The sequence below is a fragment of the Manihot esculenta genome, chromosome 15 (assembly GCF_001659605.2).
Source record: "Manihot esculenta cultivar AM560-2 chromosome 15, M.esculenta_v8, whole genome shotgun sequence".
Classification (NCBI taxonomy): Eukaryota; Viridiplantae; Streptophyta; class Magnoliopsida; order Malpighiales; family Euphorbiaceae; genus Manihot; species Manihot esculenta.
The window spans coordinates 19,962,977-19,982,540 of NC_035175.2; the positions used below are offsets into that span (position 1 = coordinate 19,962,977).

Here is a 19,564-nt window from a genome sequence, read left to right on the forward strand (position 1 = left end):
TTGCTTTATTTCTTGTCTTCTTGATCACTATCATTATTGCCTAATCCTCCACTTATTCTTATTTTTGGTAAATTATAGAATACACTTTGAATTTATATGTGCTTTTCATGCAAGACCCTCTTCCTTTAATTAGTGAATGACTTAATAGCTATGTGCTCAAGTAGGTTAGCAGCCATTATAAAATTATTGCAAAAGAAAATTTATTTTTTTATTTTATATAATAATATATTTTAATAAAAATTTAATTTATCTATTATGAAAAAAATTAATTATTGTTTCGTACTCAACCGCTCGAACGTAAATGTAATAATAATTTTTAAATTATTACTATTAATATATAATTATAATTAAAATATATAAGATAATAATTTAATTTAAATTTATTTTTGTAACCATGCGAATATACCAAAAATAAAATGTATAAAGAATTTAAAATTATACCAGGATGACATTTACACCGTTATATTTTAAAATTTAAATATTAGATAATTCAAAAATTATTATATATAATCGTTTTATATATAATAATTAGATATTAATTATTGATTATGATGAAATTTATATAAATATTAGTTGTAATAAAATCATTATAAATACAAAAGTTATATGCTAAAATTTTTCATGAAATTGTTCCCTTAATTAATTTTCTTAAAGTAACATACTGATAGAAATTTAGAATTGTTATAAATAAAATTAAATTTTTATTATATAAAATAATAATTTACTGTTATTTTAAATTATTTTTGTAGTAGTATTTAATTAGTATTTTTAAAAAATATTATAATTTAAAGTTTATATTTAAAAAAAAAAACTTTTTAACTCCCTAATCAGAATCCAAAATAAAACCTTAATTTTATAAACTCTAATATCATATTATATAATCTATAAATATTAAATATAAATTTGTAAATAAGGCCTCAAAAAACGTTACATCCATATTAGAAATTACAATTAATTATAAATATTAAACAACAATTATCAAAAAGATGAATATCAGTGCGGAATCTTCCAATAAGTTTCCATGATGAAATAAAATTATGCAATCAAATAGTCAAAAAGAGAATTCCAATTAGCTGGCAAATTGATCTCAGCGATTTTACCTTTGTCCAATTTTGTCTTTATTTCTTTGAGGTTTCTAGCCAGTTTCCCCTCAATTTCCATCAGAATAATCTAAGAAAAATCATTTTCATTACTATGAAAATTAAAATTATAATTAACATGCATTGAAGTTAATGAAAAGAGTCAGATATTATTTAAGTAAAGTTTCAAGTTGAAATTTTATAGATTAAACAAATTCCTTTAAAAGAGTTTTTCTCATTTTTAATTCCGATAGAAGTTCGATTCCAAATTGCATAGACCAATATAACATCTAAAACACTAAAAATTTTGATACTAAAACAGATTAAAACTATATATATTTAAAAAATACCATGAAATATAGTATTTTTTTTATATTTATATTTTTATATAAAAGCCTTGTAATTTTAAATATCGTTTAAGAATTTTATTATTAATAAAATTTTATAATATATTTGATGATGACAACAGGGCTCTCGATGCCCTGACCATGACTGAACCCACGCTAGGAAGATTGGACTTAACTCTATTAGGATCCAATGCATGAGCTTACTCTATGTAAAAGAAACTACCGCCTGAAAAAGAGGCCCAGAAGGGAAGATGCAAACGTAGACCAAAAGCTAGAAAGATTGAAAGAGCAACTACTGACGAAATTGGGAGCACGAGACAGCAGCAGTCCCCTATTGCCAACCTTATCGCCGTTTGTGAAACGGGTTCAACAAGAAACCATACCAAAGAAGTTCATGATGCCAACTATGGCAGCCTATGATAGAATGGGAAACCCTCAAGAGCACGTTCTGAACTACAAGACATTCATGGAGTTGCAGACCCATTCGGATGTCCTGATGTGTAAGGTCTTCCCAACTACCTTAACAGGATCAGACTGGGCATGGTTTAACAACTTGGAATTGGGGAGCATCCAGAACCTCATAAACTTGGCTAGTGTATTCATCAGCAGATTCATTATTGGGGTTTCTGCAGAAAGAAAAATGAGCTACCTAAAAACCGTGTGCCAGAGGAGGAATGAATCCCTGAGAGAGTATGTGGCCATATTCAACTCCAAGGCTTTGCAGATACCCGAGTTAGATGAGCGACGGCTGTAGAGGCCATGCAGAAGGGCACAACCTCCCCGGAGTTCTTTGTGTTGCTGTGCAGAAGCCCTTGACTATTCTGTCAGAGCTGATGAAAAGGGCAGAGAAATACATAAGGCAAGATGTTGCCTAGACGATAAATCTGATTTGCCAGGGGTGACAGAGAAAGAAGCAGGGGTGAAGAGGACAAGAGACAAGATAGGTTAGAGAGGAGATTGGACCGGGGGCCGGAGACATTGAACAGAAGCAGGGGTGAAGAGGACAAGAGACAAGATAGGTTAGAGAGGAGATTGGACCGGGGGCTGGAGACATTGAACAAACACCGATGGGAAATAAAGGAACAGAGACCTTATCAACTCCGACTCCCCGCCGAAGTCACTCTCCTCAATGTGTCCAAAGACGAAGTGCTCTTAGCAGTCCAAGACAAGGATTTTGTGCAAGGGCCTAAGCCCATGAAAGCAGATGCAAGCAGAATGGACCTGGATAAATACTGCCAATACCACAGAACCCGTGGCCATGACATGAATGACTGCTATTAGTTGATAAACGAGATAGAAATGCTAATTAAGAGGGGCCATCTTTGAAACTTCGTAAAGAAGCCAAAGGGCTAGAGGCAACAACCAGGCGCAGCTATAGAAAGGCCTAGAAGATAGATTGGGGCACCTATAAACGATGGCTCCAGTGGGATAATCAACATGATCGTAGGAGAAAGTGGGAGCTGCATGAGTAGGAGGGGGAAGAAAAGAAGCAGAAATGAGAATGAAAGTGGTGCAGAGGCAATGCAGGTTGCCGAGCACTCCCCTATAACCATCTCTTTTTCCCCAGAGGACGCGTAGAGAGTGCAGATGCCCCACGTGATGCCTTGGTTATCGAGACAGTCATCCATAACTTCAGGGTTCCTAACGTGTTAGTGGACGACGACAACAAAGTAAATCTGCTACCCTACTGGGTCTTTTAGCAGATGGAGATACTTGAAGTGTAACGACCCAGAAACCGGACCGCTACCGGCACTAGGATCCAGATCGGCTTAAGGCCGCCGGGACCCGTAGCAAGCCTAACATACATCCTGTTACCTGGTAAAATCCCATACATGATCAAAACATATACATAAAAATTTAACGATCTGATGTATATACCGAGCTTGACTTGTATGCTACATAACTGAAAACATAAAGAACCCTCTATTAGAGCCCTCAACAAAAGCTCTAGCTGGGTCAACATTACATACATCAAGCCTGGTTCATATCTCAATAATAAAAACATAATATACATCATGTACAAAAAGGGATTAACCAGACCTTAGGGCCAAGCACAATACTAATCCATAAACATAACTCTACCATACGCTACATTACATTATATTACATTATCTTACAATACATTATATTAATTTACAGTACATGTCCACACTAAAATACTAATCTATTACATAAGCATGACATTACCCTTGACGTCTTCCTGGACTACCTCTGACCTGCAAACCTGGGGGTTAGGGGAAATGGGTGAGCTAAAAAGCCCAATGAGCAGAACATGGAAAACAATAATAGATCATGCTATCATGGAATGCGTCATAGCACAAACAATTCACATCACGGATGGACATGACCACCAAAACTCCCTCTGTCTGTGCCCGGCCCTCAAAGGAGCTCCTCAGGACTTCTGTAACATAACATGGTGCCCGGCCCTTCGGGCTCCTCAGGACTTCATTATTGCCCGGCCCTCGGTGGGGCTCCTCAGGACTTCATTAACATATCATATCTAGGGCTATTGGGGTCACCTTGGTCCATCCACATCAACAACAAATTATGCAATGCAGCATCTTCGTGAAATCTAATGCAAGCAACCTAATACATATACATGGTATTCATGATGCGTGAACATGCTTAAAACATTTGAGTTAGTTCTACTCACCTCTAGCGGACGCTGGACTGACTCTGCAACAGATAACACTGCTGGCCTCCTCGGTCCCTCGAGTCTGATCCTATACAGGTGGACTCGAATGAGGTGCTAAACACACTCTAAACAACTCATAAACAACTTTCCAAAAACCCCCCTAAAACACCTTCAAAACATGCATAGAAAACAACCATGAAAGGGCTGGACAGGGCACTTTCGGTGGCACCTTCGGCGACCGAATGTCCCTTCCAGAGCCGAAAGCCATGCAGGTTCAAGGGCACTTTCGGCGGCCGAAAGTCCTTCCAGAGCTGAAAGTTTGGCACCTTCGGCGGCAGGTTCGGCGGCCAAAGCCTCTCACAGATCCGAAAGTCCTGGCCTTCGGGGGCATGTTAGGCGGCCAAAGCTGCCTTCCATGCAGGTTCGGCAGCAGAACATACCTTTGGCGGCCGAACCTGGTTCCCTCTGAACAGCAGGTCCGAATCTGACACAAGCAAAACCAACCTCCAAACCACCCAAAACCTCACATGCTCTCACCCAAACATGCAAACACACTCTCACATGCATATAGGGGCATAAACTAACTTAAACCCCCAACATAACATCATATAAACAAACATTGGGCTTAAAACCCACATAAACCCTAACATGCATATCTACCCATACTCAAGCATTAAAACTTCCTTAAAACTTACTTAAAACTTTATGAAACATAAAGGAAAGTAAGGATCTACACTTACCTCTTGAAGATTGAGGGTTGGTGTGATCCCTAACTTGGAGATGGGAGGAAACAAACTCCTTGGGTCTCCAAGCTCCCAAAACTTGATTTAAGCCTTAAAACTTCAAAACCCAAAAGGAAACTCATAAAAACGTGAAGGTTTTGAAGAAAGAACACGAAATCAACCAAAGGAGGACATGAACACACCTGAGCTCGAGAATGGGGAGAAAACTCGCCCATTTTCGGTCTGAGGGCCTTTTATAGGTGGCCAGTCAACTACCTTCGGTGGCCTAAGCTGGTTCCACAACTTCACCACCTTCGGCAGCCTAACATGCCTCCTAAACTATCCCATGTTCGGCGGCCGAACTCGAGGTTCGGCGGCCGAACCTGGTTTCTCCCCTCAAAACCTTCGGAGGCCTAAAGCACTCCCAAAACAGCCCCATATTTGGCGGCTGAACTTGAGTCCTTCCTCCTTGGCCTATTCTTTTCAAAACTCATTTCTTTTCCAATTAAAACCATAAAATCATGTGAAAACATTTTAGAAGACACTTTTTACCCTTCTTAGAAGGCTCCGGCATCTTCAGAAATTCTAGATTCCAACGGAGATTCCGCTGAAAAATTGGGATTCCGATGCCAGAATCTAGCCGGGTATTACATGAAGAGTAGCTGGTTAGGGATCAAGCCCCGGTCAAAGGAATAAGGGGAACCTCGGCAGGTGAAAGGAAAAGTAAAGGTAGCCCTCACTCTAGGGAATCACCCCTATCACAAACTCACTACGCAGTTTTCTTGGTGGTGAAGTTACCTTTGAGTTACAACGCCATCCTAGGAAGAAGGATGCTGTATAATTTTGAGGTAGTGACCAGCATTCGATACCTTATCATGAAGTTCCCAATAGAGCTAGGAGTCAGAATTGTCCAAAGAAGGCAGGAGGAGTTCAGACCTGTATACCTGGCCATAGTAGAAGAACAATGTGCCCAGCTAGAGGCGATAAACCCTAAAGTTATGGAGGCCTGAGATGAAAGGAAGGAAGCTAGGATTGAACCTGTGGATAAGCTAAAGACCTTACCATTATCTGGAGAAGAAAGCGATAAGGTCTTCAGCATCAATTCGAGCCTAGAGGAAAGCTAAAAGGAAGTTGCAATGACCTTAATTCGAGGGCCTGCCTCAAGCTTTGCCTGGAAGCCCTCAGATATGCTAGGGATAGATCCTAAGATAATGATTCACAAACTGAACGTTCTTCCTAATGCTAAGCTAGTGCAATAAAAGAAGAGAGTCTTCAGGAAAGAGAAATAATAGGTAACAAGGGAAAAAGTGGAGAAATTAGAAGAGGCCAAATTCATTAGGGAAGTATGTATCCACAGTGGTTGGCTAAAACTGTGTTAGTAAAAAAGGCCAATGGGAAGTATAGAATGTGTACAGAATTCATTGATCTAAACCAAATATGTCCAAAAGATTGTTATCCCCTCCCTGATATTAATAAAATGGTCGATTCTACAGCCGATTTTGACTACTTATCGTCTCTGGATGATATGTTGGGATACCATCAGATCCATATGGACAGGTCAAATGAAGAGAAGGCCTCTTTTATAACTGAATGCGGGACATATTGCTATGAGGCTATGCCTTTTGGGTTGAAAAACGCTGGGGCAACATACCAGCGACTGATGAATAAAATCTTCAAAGACCAAATAGGGAGAAATGTAGAGGTATACATCGATGACATGGTAGTTAAAATTCAGACTTTCCAGCAACATCTAACTGACCTAAAAGAAGTCTTCCGGGTATTGCAGCAATACAGAATAAGGTTGAATCCTGTGAAATTCGCTTTCTTCATCAGAGGAGGAAAATTTTTGGGCTACATGTTCAGTGGGATAGACATAGAACCGAACCTAGAAAAGGTAGAAGCCATATTAAATATGCCTGAGCCGACCTGCGTAAAGGATGTATAGAGGCTCACCGGAAGAGTAATAGTACTTAACAGATTCATGTCCAGTTCTGCAGAAAAATGCTTACCCTTTTTTAAGAAGTTAAGGCAAGTCTCGAATTTTGAACGGTTGAAAGATTGCCAAGAGGCTTTCAAAAGCCTTAAGGAGTATCTTAGCTCCCTACATGTGCTCAGCAGTCCCTTGGCGGGAGAAGAGCTGTTGATCTACTTGGCTGCATCAGAACAAACAGTAAGTGCTGTGCTAGTAAAGGAAGAGGCCGGGATCCAGATGTAACGACCCGAAAATCGGACCGCTACCGGCGCTAGGATCCAGATTGGCTTAAGGCCGCCGGGACCCGTAGCAAGCCTGACATACGACCTGTAAACCTGTTTAATCCCATACATGATCAACATATATATAAAAATTTGAACTTTTCTCATTCAATTACCAAACTCAACCTGTGCATGCATAAATCATAACTATAGTCATCAACCCCACATTGGAGTCCTCATTAATGCTCCAATGGGGTAACATTCATACATTAAGTTTGGTTTACATAAAACATTCATAAATCATTACTTTGGAGAGATCATGTATTAAAAGGGATAACCATACAAACTAGGGTCAAGCACATTCTAATCCTCAATAACATCATTTCATTACATTACATTTCCATACTAAACTTATACATAACTGTACTCAACATAACATATCAACATTTATCATGTCCACACTAACTATTACATGACCATGACTTCATTACTCTTGCTGACCTCCTGGTCTACCCTGTACCTGCAAACCTGGGGGATTAGGGAAAGGGGGTGAGCTACTAGAGCCCAGTGAGCAGAATAGTAATACATTTAAATCATATATTAAAATCTCATGCTTTCATGGAATGCAACACATCACAAACAAATCACATCAAGGATGGTGTTGTCACCTATAGTCCTCTACATTCCAAAGTGCCGGGACGTAGAATGGGTCAACCGGTCTTTCTCTTAACATAACATATCATAACATTCCAATATGCCGGGACGTAGAATGGGTCAACCGGTCTTTCTCTTACATAGTGCCGGGACGTAGAATGGGTCAACCGGACTTCCATACCATACCATACCGTATCATATCACATCGCATCATATCGAGGACTAAGGATCATCCAACATTCATCCACATCCATCATAGAATAATGCAATGCAGCATATTCGTGAATTCTAATGCAAACAACCTAGGATATCACATGGCATTCATAATGCATGAACATGCTCAAACTTTATAATTTATTTGCTTTAAAATATAAAGGTTTATTCTACTCACCTCAGCTAGCTCTGACAATGACTGAAGCAGCTGACTCACTGCTGGGGTCCTTGGTTCCTCGGGTCCGAACCTACACAGGTGGATTCAAATGAGGGACCAAACATACTAGAACATGACTCTAAAAACATCCCCCAAAAATCCCCTAAAACACCTCAAAACAATCATGCAAAACATGCAAAGGAAGGCTGAACAGGGCACTTTCGGCGGCAGGTTCGGCGGCCGAAAGTCCCTCCAGAGACGAAAGTCCATTTTCGGGGGCATGCTTCGGCAGCCAAAAGGCTTGCCTCCCAGGCAGGTTCGGCGGCCGAAACTCCTTCGGCTGCCGAACCTGGTTTCTGCCAAAAGGGCAGAAACTCGGCTCACACATGCACAAACGCCTCCCAAACATTCAATCATGCATACCACTCAACCAAAACATGCATAAACACATACATAAGCTCCTAGGGGTTTCAAACTATCCTAAACCCCAACTACAACACATCAAAAGCAACTCAGCAACCTACATTATCCATAAACTCACCAAAAACCCTATCAACATGCATAAGCTCTAACACATGCATCCTTCCCCAAGAATCATCTTAAAACTTACTTAAAACATAAAAAGAGTTCAAGATCGACCCTTACCTCTTGAAGATCGTGAGGGGAGGCGACCTAAACTTGGAGAACGGAGGGAGAGAGCTCCTGAGTCTTCCAAGCTCCAAAACTCGCTTTATGCTCAAAAATCTTCAAAACAAAGTTGCAAACTCATAAAAATCATGAAGAATGGAAGGAAGAAACTCAAAATCGGCGAGGGATGGCGGAGAGCTCACCTTGGCCGAAAATGGGGAGAAAAGCTCACCCGTTTCGGCTAAGAGACCCCTTTATAGGTGGCTGGCCAGGCCACATTCGGGGGCCGAACGTGCCTCCGCATGCATGCCATGTTCGGCGGCCGAACATAAGGTTCGGCAGCCGAACCTGGACTTCACTCACTTATGCTTTCGGGGGCCCAAAGCGCTCCCGAAGGCATGCATGTTCGGCGGCCGAACTTGAGGTTTGGCGGCCGAACCTGAGTTTTCCTCCAAGGTTATTTTCATGTAAAAACTCTTTTTTCTTTCTTGCTTAAAAACATAAAACACATTAAAACATTTTATAAAAGCATGGTTTTACCCTCCTAGAGGTCTCCGACACCCGAGATTCCACCGGAAGGTAGGAATTTCGATACCAGAGTCTAGCCGGGTATTACATTCTCCCCCCCTAAGAACATTCATCCCCGAATGTTCCTCAACTAGCACAAGCAAGACATAGTACATATCATACACATAGAACACATGAAACACACAAGAAACTAACCTTAGAAAAGATAAGGGTATTGCTGGAGCATGAACTCCCGTGTCTCCCAGGTGCATTCTTCCATATTGTGGTGGTTCCAAAGGACTTTCACCATCAGGATTTCCTTGTTTCTCAGCTTCCTGATCTGGGTGTCAAGAATCCGCACTGGCTGTTCAACATAGGTGAGATCTTCTTGGATCTCCACATCAGGCTCACTAAGAACCTTGCCTGGATCTGACACGAACTTCCTCAACATGGAAACATGGAAAACCGGATGGATTCTTTCCATTGAAGCAGGTAAATCCAGCTTGTACGATACATTCCCAATCTTTTGCAAGATTTCAAAGGGTCCGATGTATCGTGGGGCTAGTTTACCTTTCTTCCCAAAGCGAACCACTCCTTTCATAGGAGACACCTTGAGCAATACCAGATCTCCTTCCTAAAACTCTACCTGTCTCCTGCAGATGTCTGCATAGCTTTTCTGCCTGCTTGCAGCAGTCTTGATCCTCTCTCTAATCATGAGCACCACCCTGCTGGTGATCTCAACTAACTCTGGCCCTGCTAAGGATCTCTCTCCAACTTCTTCCCAACAGACAGGTGACCTGCACTTCCTTCCATACAAGGCTTCATAAGGAGCCATCCCTATGCTAGCATGATAGCTGTTATTGTAGGCAAACTCCACCAAGGGTAGATGCTGCCTCCAAGAACCGCCAAAATCTAGCACACACATTCTGAGCATATCTTCGATAGTCTGGATGGTCCTTTTTGACTGTCCGTCAGTCTGGGGGTGGAAGGCAGTACTGAAGTCCAACCTGGTACCCATAGCATTCTGCAGACTCCGCCAAAATCTAGAGGTGAACTGGGGCCCTCTATCAGACACTATAGAAACATGAACCCCATGCAGCCTTACCACTTCATCCACATACACCTGCGCTAACTTATCCACAGAGTAGTTACTCCTGACAGGGATGAAGTGAGCAGATTTGGTCAGTCTGTCCACAATCACCCATATGGAGTCTAGTCTGTTGGATGCTGCCGGTAACCCCACCACGAAGTCCATAGCTATATTTTCCCATTTCCACTCTAGAATAGGTAGTGGGTTAAGCATTCCAGCCGGCTTCTGATGTTCCAGCTTCACCCTCTGACATATTTCGCAGGCTGACACAAACTGTGCCATTTCCCTCTTCATAGCTGGCCACCAATAAACTTTCTTCAAATCTTGATACATCTTGGTGGCTCCTGGGTGAACACTGTACTTGGCATTATGAGCTTCTCTCATAATGTCTCCCTTTAAGCTAATGTCATCTGGTACACATAGTCTATTCCCATAGCGGAGGATCCCCTTGCTGTCAAATCTAAACTCACTATCCTTGCCTGACTGAACAGTCCTGGCGATCTTCACTAACTCTGGGTCCTCATGCTGCTTTTGAGCCACCTGCTCCAGGAACACAGGTGTCACTCTCATCTGGGCTATCAAAGCACCTATACCAGACAACTCTAGTTGTAGACCTTCATTAATAAGCTTGTAGAACTCTTTCACCACCGGTCTCCTCTCAGCCGTGATGTGGGATAAGCTGCCTAGTGATTTTCGGCTTAAGGCGTCTGCCACCACATTCGCCTTATCCGGATGGTACTGAATCTTACAATCATAATCACTCAGCAGCTCTACCCATCTTCTCTGCCTCAAATTCAAATCTCTCTGACTCAGGATGTACTGTAGGCTTTTATGATCTGTAAAGATCTCACATTTTACCCTATAAAGGTAGTGCCTCCACATCTTGAGTGCAAAGATCACAGCTGCCATTTCCAGGTCATGTGTAGGGTAATTCAACTCATGCTTCTTCAACTGTCTAGAAGCATAAGCAATCACCCTTTCATTCTGCATTAGCACACAACCCAATCCCACTCGGGATGCATCACAGAACACTGTGAAATCTTCATTGCTAGCTGGCAGAGCTAACACTGGTGCTGACATTAACCTCTTCTTAAGCTCTTCAAAACTCTCTTCGCATTGGTCGGTCCACACAAACTTCTGATTCTTCCTAGTCTGCTCAGAGGAGCTGCAATCTTGGAGAAATCCTGGACAAATCTCCTGTAGTAACCTGCCAAACCCAAGAAACTCCTGATCTCTGTCACTGAAGTGGGTCTAGGCCAGTTAGCCACAGCTTCTACCTTCTTGGGGTCCACCTCTATTCCATTTTCTGATACAACATGCCCCAAGAATGAGATGCTCCTCAACCAGAACTCACACTTGGAGAACTTGGCATACAAGCCGTGTTCTCTCAAGGTCTGCAGAACCAACCTCAGATGATGGGCATGCTCCTCTGCATTCCTGGAATACACTAAGATATCATCTATGAAGACAATAACAAAGTGATCCAGGTACTGGCTAAACACTCTATTCATGAGGTCCATGAATGCTGCAGGGGCGTTGGTTAACCCGAACGGCATCACAAGGAACTCAAAATGCCCATATCTGATTCTGAAAGCCGTCTTTGGCACATCCTCTTCTCTTATCCTCAACTGATGATACCCGGACCTCAGATCTATCTTGGAGAAACAACCCGCTCCTGCTAGCTGGTCGAATAGATCATCAATCCTAGGCAAAGGGTACTTATTCTTGGTAGTGACTTTATTCAACTGTCTGTAGTCGATGCAAAGTCTAAGGGATCCATCCTTCTGTAATACCCGGCTAGACTCCAGTATCAGAATTCCTACTGTCTGGTGGAATCTCGGATGTCGGAGACCTCTAGAAAGGGTAAAACCATGTTTTCATGAAATTTTTTAATGTTTTTGATGATTTTAAGTAAAGAGGAAATGAGTTTTTGAATAAAAACACCCTTGGAGGAAACTCAGGTTCGGCCGCCGAAACTCAAAGTTCGGCCGCCGAACATGCATGCTTTTCGGGTGAGCCTTAGGCCCCCGAAGGCATAAGTGAGGGAAGCCCAGGTTTGGCCGCCGAACCTCAAGTTCGGCCGCCGAACATGGCATGCATGCGGAGGCACGTTCGGCCCCCGAACGTGGCCTGGCCAGCCACTATAAAAGGGTCCCTTAGCCGAAAACGGGCGAGCTTTTCCCCATTTTCGGCCAAGGTGAGCTCTCCGCCGTCCCTCACCAATCTTTGATGTTTTTCCTTCAAATCTTTCAAGATTTTCACAAACTTTTGCTTTGTTTTGAAGATTTTTGAGTTTAAAGCAAGTTTTGGAGCTTTGAGGTTCAAGAACTCAAAAATCTCCCACCTCCGAGTTTAGGACGTCTCTCTCTCGATCTTCAAGAGGTAAGAGCCGATCTTAAGCTCATTTCATGTTTAAAGTAAGTTTTATGCAAGATCTATGGGGTAGAATGCATGTTTAGCTCATAGTTAGGTTTTTGAGTTAATGTTATGTTTTGAGCAATGTATGTTGGTTGTGTGTTGTAGTTGGGGTTTAGGTAGTTTGAAACCCCTAGGAGCCAAGGTATGTATATTTGCATGATTTGGTGAGTTATATGCATGTTGGAATGGAAGGGAGGAGTTTTTGTGCAAAAGGAGCAAGTTTTTGCCCTTTGGCAGAAACCAGGTTCGGCAGCCGAAGGACTTTCGGCCGCCGAACATGGCTTGGGAGGCAGGCCTTTCGGCTGCCGAAGTTGCCCCCGAAAAGAGACTTTCGTCTCTGTCTGGGACTTTCGGCCGCCGAAGGTGCCGCCGAACCTGCCTGGGTTTCGGCTCTGGAGGGACTTTCGGCCGCCGAAGGTGCCGCCGAACCTGCCCTGTCCAGCCTTTCTTTGCATGTTTTGCATGATTGTTTTGAGGTGTTTTAGGGGGTTTTTGGGGGATGTTTTTAGAGTTATGTTCTAGTTGTTTGGTCCCTCATTTGAGTCAACCTGTGTAGGTTCGGACCCGAGGAACCGAGGACCCCAGCAGTGAGTTCAGCTGCTTCTGAGTCAGCCAGAGCTTCAGCAGTGAGTTCAGCTGCTTTTGGGTTGAAAAACGCTGGGGCAACATACCAGCGACTGATGAATAAAATCTTCAAAGACCAAATAGGGAGAAATGTAGAGGTATACATCGATGACATGGTAGTTAAAATTCAGACTTTCCAGCAACATCTAACTGACCTAAAAGAAGTCTTCCGGGTATTGCAGCAATACAGAATAAGGTTGAATCCTGTGAAATTCGCTTTCTTCATCAGAGGAGGAAAATTTTTGGGCTACATGTTCAGTGGGATAGACATAGAACCGAACCTAGAAAAGGTAGAAGCCATATTAAATATGCCTGAGCCGACCTGCGTAAAGGATGTATAGAGGCTCACCGGAAGAGTAATAGTACTTAACAGATTCATGTCCAGTTCGGCAGAGAAATGCTTACCCTTTTTTAAGAAGTTAAGGCAAGTCTCGAATTTTGAACGGTTGAAAGATTGCCAAGAGGCTTTCAAAAGCCTTAAGGAGTATCTTAGCTCCCTACATGTGCTCAGCAGTCCCTTGGCGGGAGAAGAGCTGTTGATCTACTTGGCTGCATCAGAACAAACAGTAAGTGCTGTGCTAGTAAAGGAAGAGGCCGGGATCCAGATGTAACGACCTGAAAATCGGACCGCTACCGGCGCTAGGATCCAGATCGGCTTAAGGCCGCCGGGACCCGTAGCAAGCCTGACATACAACCTGTAAACCTGTATAATCCCATACATGATCAACAACATGCATAAAATTTTAAAACTTTTCTTTCAAATATCCAACTCAACCTGAACATATACTGTGCATAGTCATAATCATAATCCTGATCCCTCTGTGGGATCTCAACAATGCCTCAATGGCAATACAACATGAGATGAGTTGGCTAACATCTGTATCATCAAAAAAACTAAGATCATGCATCAACAAGGGATTACAATACTCATAGGGTCAAGCACATCTATAACCTCAATATACCTCATTACATACATACTGTAATCTCTTACATTACATCATATTACAATTGTCATGCCCACCATCTAACTATTACATACACATACTTCAAAACTCTGGCTAACCTCCTGGTCTACCCTTTACCTGCACATCTGGGGTTAGGGGAGAGGGGTGAGCTACAAAGCCCAGTGAGCAGAATGGTGAAAACATATATTTAAAATCTCATGCCATTATGTAATGCAACACATCACAACAAATCACATCTCGGATGGTATTGTCACCAATAGTCCTCTACATAGTCCAACTGTGCCGGGACGTAGAATGGGTACAACCGGTCTTTCCCTTAACATAACATATCATACAGTCCAACTGTGCCAGGGACGTAGAATGGGTACAACCTGGACTTCCTCTTACATCGTGCCAGGGACGTAGAATGGGTACAACCTGGACTTCCTCTTACATCGTGCCAGGGACGTAGAATGGGTACAACCTGGACTTCCATACCATATCATGCCATAACATCATCATATCATATGAGGACTAAAGGATCATCCAATGACCAATCCACATCAATATCATAAATGCAATGCAACATATTCGTGAATACTAATGCAAGCAACCTACTATATCTCATGGCATTCATGATGCATGGATCATGCTCAAAATTCATATTTCATTTATTTTAAAACTTAAAGTTTATTCCACTCACCTCTGGTTAGCTCTGACAAACTCTGTAGCAGCTGGCTCACTGCTGGGGTCCTCGGTTCCTCGAGTCCGAACCTACACAGGTGGACTCCAATGAGGGACCAAACATACATAAACATAACTCTAATATACTCCCCAAAAACCCCCTAAAACATCATAAAACAACTACATAAAAACATGCAAGAAATGGCTGAACAGGGCACTTTCGGTGGCAGGTTCGGCGGCCGAAAGTCCCTCCAGAGCCGAAAGTCAGGCAGGTTTGGCGGCACCTTCGGCGGCCGAACCTCCCAGACAGATCCGAAAGTCTTCTTTCGGGGGCAAGCTTCGGCAGCCGAATGCTGCCTCCACAAGGGGGTTCGGCGGCCGAAACTCCCTTCGGCGGCCGAACCTGGTTTCTGCCAGAAGGGCAGAAACTTGGTTCACATGAACCCCTTGCCTCCCAAAACCTCAAATCATGCATAAACTTGTTCTAAAACATGCATAAACACCATATATCACACCTAGGGGTCTCAAACTATCAAATACCCCAACTACAACACTTCACACACACACAAACAACATACATTGTTCAAAACATCATCAAAACCCATAACTCAACATATAACCTAACATGCCTTTCTACCCATAGATCTTGCATAAAACTTATTTAAAACACATAAGGAGCTTAAGATCGGCTCTTACCTCTTGAAGATCGAGAGGGAGACGACCTAAACTTGGAGATCCACGAAAATGAGCTCCTGAGTTCCCAAAGCTCCAAAACTTGGTTTAAATGCTCAAAACTTGCAATGTGAGTTTAAAACTCAAGAAAAATGGAAGAGATTTGGAGGAAGAACACAAGAGTTGCAAAAGGAAGGTCGGAAGCTTGCTGTGGCCGAAAATGGGAGAAAACTCGCCCATTTCGGCTAAGTGCCCCTTTTATAGGTGGCTGGCCAGGCCACGTTCGGGGGCCGAATACGCTTCCGCATCCATGCAATGTTCGGCGGCCGAACTTGACTTTCGGCGGCCGAAACTGGACTTCCCTAACTCATGCTTTCGGGGGCCTAACGTGCCTCCAAAACGCATGCATGTTCGGCGGCCGAACTTGACTTTCGGCGGCCGAACCTGGGTTTTCCTCCAAGGACTTTTCATGCAAAAACTCATTTAATCTTCATACTTAAAACCATGAAATACCTTAAAACATTTTATGAAAACATGTTTCTACCCCACTAGAGGCTTCCGACATCCGAGATTCCACCGGACGGTAGGAATTCCGATACCGGAGTCTAGCCGGGTATTACAATGTATGTCGTTGATCATGTATGGGATTAAACAGGTTAACAGGATGCATGTTAGGCTTGCTACGGGTCCCGGCGGCCTTAAGTCGCTCTGGATCCTAGCGCCGGTAGCGGTCCGATTTTTGGGTCGTTACAGAATGGTATCAGAGCCCTAGGTTCATATGGTCGGACCTAGAGTGTCGGGCTCATAGATGTTATAGAAGGTCAAGCACAATAGGAAGATCATGTCCACTAGGATAGGATGTGGAGTCCTGTCTTGCATGATGATGTGAAATGCCATGATTATATGCATGTGCATTAATGATATGTGATGAGGGTTCATGTGTGCCCACATGAACCATATGATGCTAATGTTTGCTTGTTATGTGCTGCCTTTCAGAAAACAGGATGAGAGGAACTCGTCGATCTGCACGATTGACTGGAGTGCCACCTGAGGATGAGGGCATGAGCGCCCGTCCTCCTACATTGCCTAGGGCAATGTCTAGTAGGTCTAACAGAGAAAGAGCAGTAAGAGACCCTAGAAGGTCTTTGGATCTGGGTAGGAGCAGATCAGTTAGAGGAACAGTTCAGGGAGGAATGTCAGAAGGCATGGGGGATGATATGGATGTAGAGCAGAGGAGGGATGGCAGTTTGGGAGTTAGTATGTCAGAAGAGGGAATGGGAGAGTCCCAAGAAGGCACTCAGGCCTCGGGATTTGTTCAGCCACCCCACTACCCACACTTCTCACAAAATCCCGGGTATTCGATGGGAGGTACATCGGATTACCCTAGCTTCACCCCTTATCCCACACAGATGCCATACCCACCCTACTACCCACCATATTCACAATACCCAATGTATCCACCCCCACCTTACTATCCAAACCCTACCTCAGAAAATGTTGCCCCACCTCCACCACCTACAGAACTAGCAGCCCCAGCTACCCAACTTTCTAGACCTAGCTCAGCCAGTGGGAGCAAGGTCAAGATGACCGACTACATGAAGTTGGGTGCTCCCCAGTATGAAAAAGGGGATGACCCATTTGTGTATCTGGAAAGGGTTAAGGTGATCACAGATGAGATTGGGGCTGATGATAGTAGAGCCATTCAGATGGCTGGGTTCACTCTTAAGTGTAAGAAGGCGCGAGAGTGGTTCAAGAATTATGTGAACCCCAGAGTAGATAGCATGTCTTGGGAGGAGTTTGCAAATGAGTTTGCAGGATGGGCTTTTCCAGATAGTTCAAGGGAGCTGAAGATGATAGAGTTTGAGCAGTTGAGGCAGACTGACAATATGGGTGTAGAGGAGTTCACAGACAGATTCTTGGAGCTGTTGCCATTTGCAGGGCAAAATCTTGACTCGGACCAGAAAAGGTCAAGGAGGTATATCATGAAACTCCACTCCAGATATTCCTCCTTGATCCAGTCAGCAGATAGGGAGAGCTTCCATGCCATAGTGGATATGGCCCAAAAAATGGAGGCCAGTGCCATCGTTCAGGGGACAGTTAAGCAGTCAGTGGCACAGCCTTCTGGTTCTAAGACCCCAGGCTCTTCTTCTTTTAGTGCAGCAGCTTCAGGTAGCAAAAAGTGGAGTAACACCACTAGGAAGCCCAAGAAGAACAAGTTTTGGAACAAGGTCAAGTCTAGTCTGGGACTAGGGAGTGGCTCAAGCTCTGGCGCGGATAATGCAGTTTGTGCAAAGTGTGGTAGGCTACACAGGGGAGTTTGTCGGGCTGGGACAGCAGCCTGCTTCAGATGCGGGCAAGAGGGACACATGGCTCGGGAGTGTCCTAGGGCAGCTTTTGAGGCACAGTCTCAGCAGACAGCTTCTGGTAGTGTGGCTCAGCCAGCAGCTCCAGCCATGACTCAGGCCAGTGGCAGAGGTAGAGGGAGAGGAGTAGCCTCTTCTTCAGCGGGTTTCAGAGGTGAAGGTCCATCAGCTCCAACACGGATCGTCACAATGACTCAGCAAGAGGCAGATGCATCTAACACCGTGGTGGCAGGTAATTTAGTCATTGGTTGTTCAGATGTGTATGCCTTGATGGACCCTGGTGCATCTCATTCTTTTATTGCTCCGAGAGCCGTCCAGAGGTTGGGGTTGATGATCTCTAAGTTAGAGTGTCCTCTCTGGGTCAGTGGACCCAAGTGTAATCCATCAGTGGCAGAGTCAGTCTGCCAGTGTAGTCCTGTGTTCGTTGAGGGAAGATGCTTGTCCGCCGACCTGGTGGTTCTAGATTTGACAGATTTTGACGTCATTCTAGGGATGGACTGGCTATCTACCCATGGTGCTACCTTGGACTGCAGGGACAAGGTAGTCAGGTTCAGAGTTCAGGATGGGTCAGAAGTGGTCTTCAGAGGAGACAGGAGGGGTACACCTAGAGGTCTGATATCAGCTCTTCAGGCTCGTAGGTTGCTTAGGAAGGGATGTCAAGGGTATTTGGCTCATGTGAGAGAGCTTAGCAGTCAGGTTAGAGAGCCCGCCTTGGTGCCAGTGGTTAGAGAGTTTCTAGACGTCTTCCCAGACGAGCTGCCAGGTTTACTACCTGCTAGGGAGATAGAGTTCGAGATAGAACTGATCCCTGGAACCCGACCGATCTCTATCCCTCCCTACAGGATGGCTCCAGCCGAGTTGAAAGAATTGAAGGAACAGTTGCAAGAGTTGGTAGAAAAGGGCTTCATCCGATCGAGCACTTCACCTTGGGGTGCGCCAGTTTTGTTCATGAAAAAGAAGGATGGATCCCTTAGACTTTGTATCGACTACAGGCAGTTGAACAAAGTCACTACCAAGAATAAGTACCCATTGCCAAGGATCGACGATCTATTCGACCAGCTAGCTGGAGCAGGTTGTTTCTCCAAAATAGATCTGAGATCGGGGTACCATCAGCTAAGGATAAGGGATGAGGATGTGCCGAAGACAGCCTTCAGCACCAGATATGGGCATTTTGAGTTCCTTGTAATGCCGTTTGGGTTAACCAACGCCCCTGCAGCATTCATGGATCTCATGAACAGAATGTTTAGTCAATACCTGGATCACTTTGTTATTGTCTTCATAGATGATATCTTAGTGTATTCCAGGAATGCAGAGGAGCATGCCCATCATCTGCGGTTGGTCTTGCAGACCTTGAGGGAACATGGCTTGTATGCCAAGTTCTCTAAGTGTGAGTTCTGGCTGAGGAGCATTTCGTTCTTGGGGCATGTAGTGTCAGAGAATGGAATTGAGGTGGACCCCAAGAAGACAGAAACTGTGGCTAAATGGCCTAGACCCACTTCAGTGACGGAGATCAGGAGTTTCTTGGGTTTGGCAGGTTACTACAAGAGGTTCGTTCAGGACTTCTCGAAAATAGCAGCTCCTCTGACCAGACTAACCAGGAAGAATCAGAAGTTTCTGTGGACCGACCAGTGCGAA

The 19,564-nt window shown here is 43.8% G+C and overlaps 1 protein-coding gene across 1 annotated transcript; it reads left to right on the plus strand.

Annotated features, from left to right (window-relative positions):
* Positions 1–1,616: 1,616 nt before the first annotated feature.
* On the plus strand, positions 1,617–2,707 carry LOC110602053. The gene is made up of 2 exons (XM_021739479.1): positions 1,617–2,176; positions 2,323–2,707. The coding sequence occupies exons 1-2, from the start codon at positions 1,617–1,619 to the stop codon at positions 2,705–2,707; spliced, it is 945 nt and encodes a 314-aa protein (XP_021595171.1).
* The last annotated feature ends 16,857 nt before the right edge of the window (positions 2,708–19,564 follow it).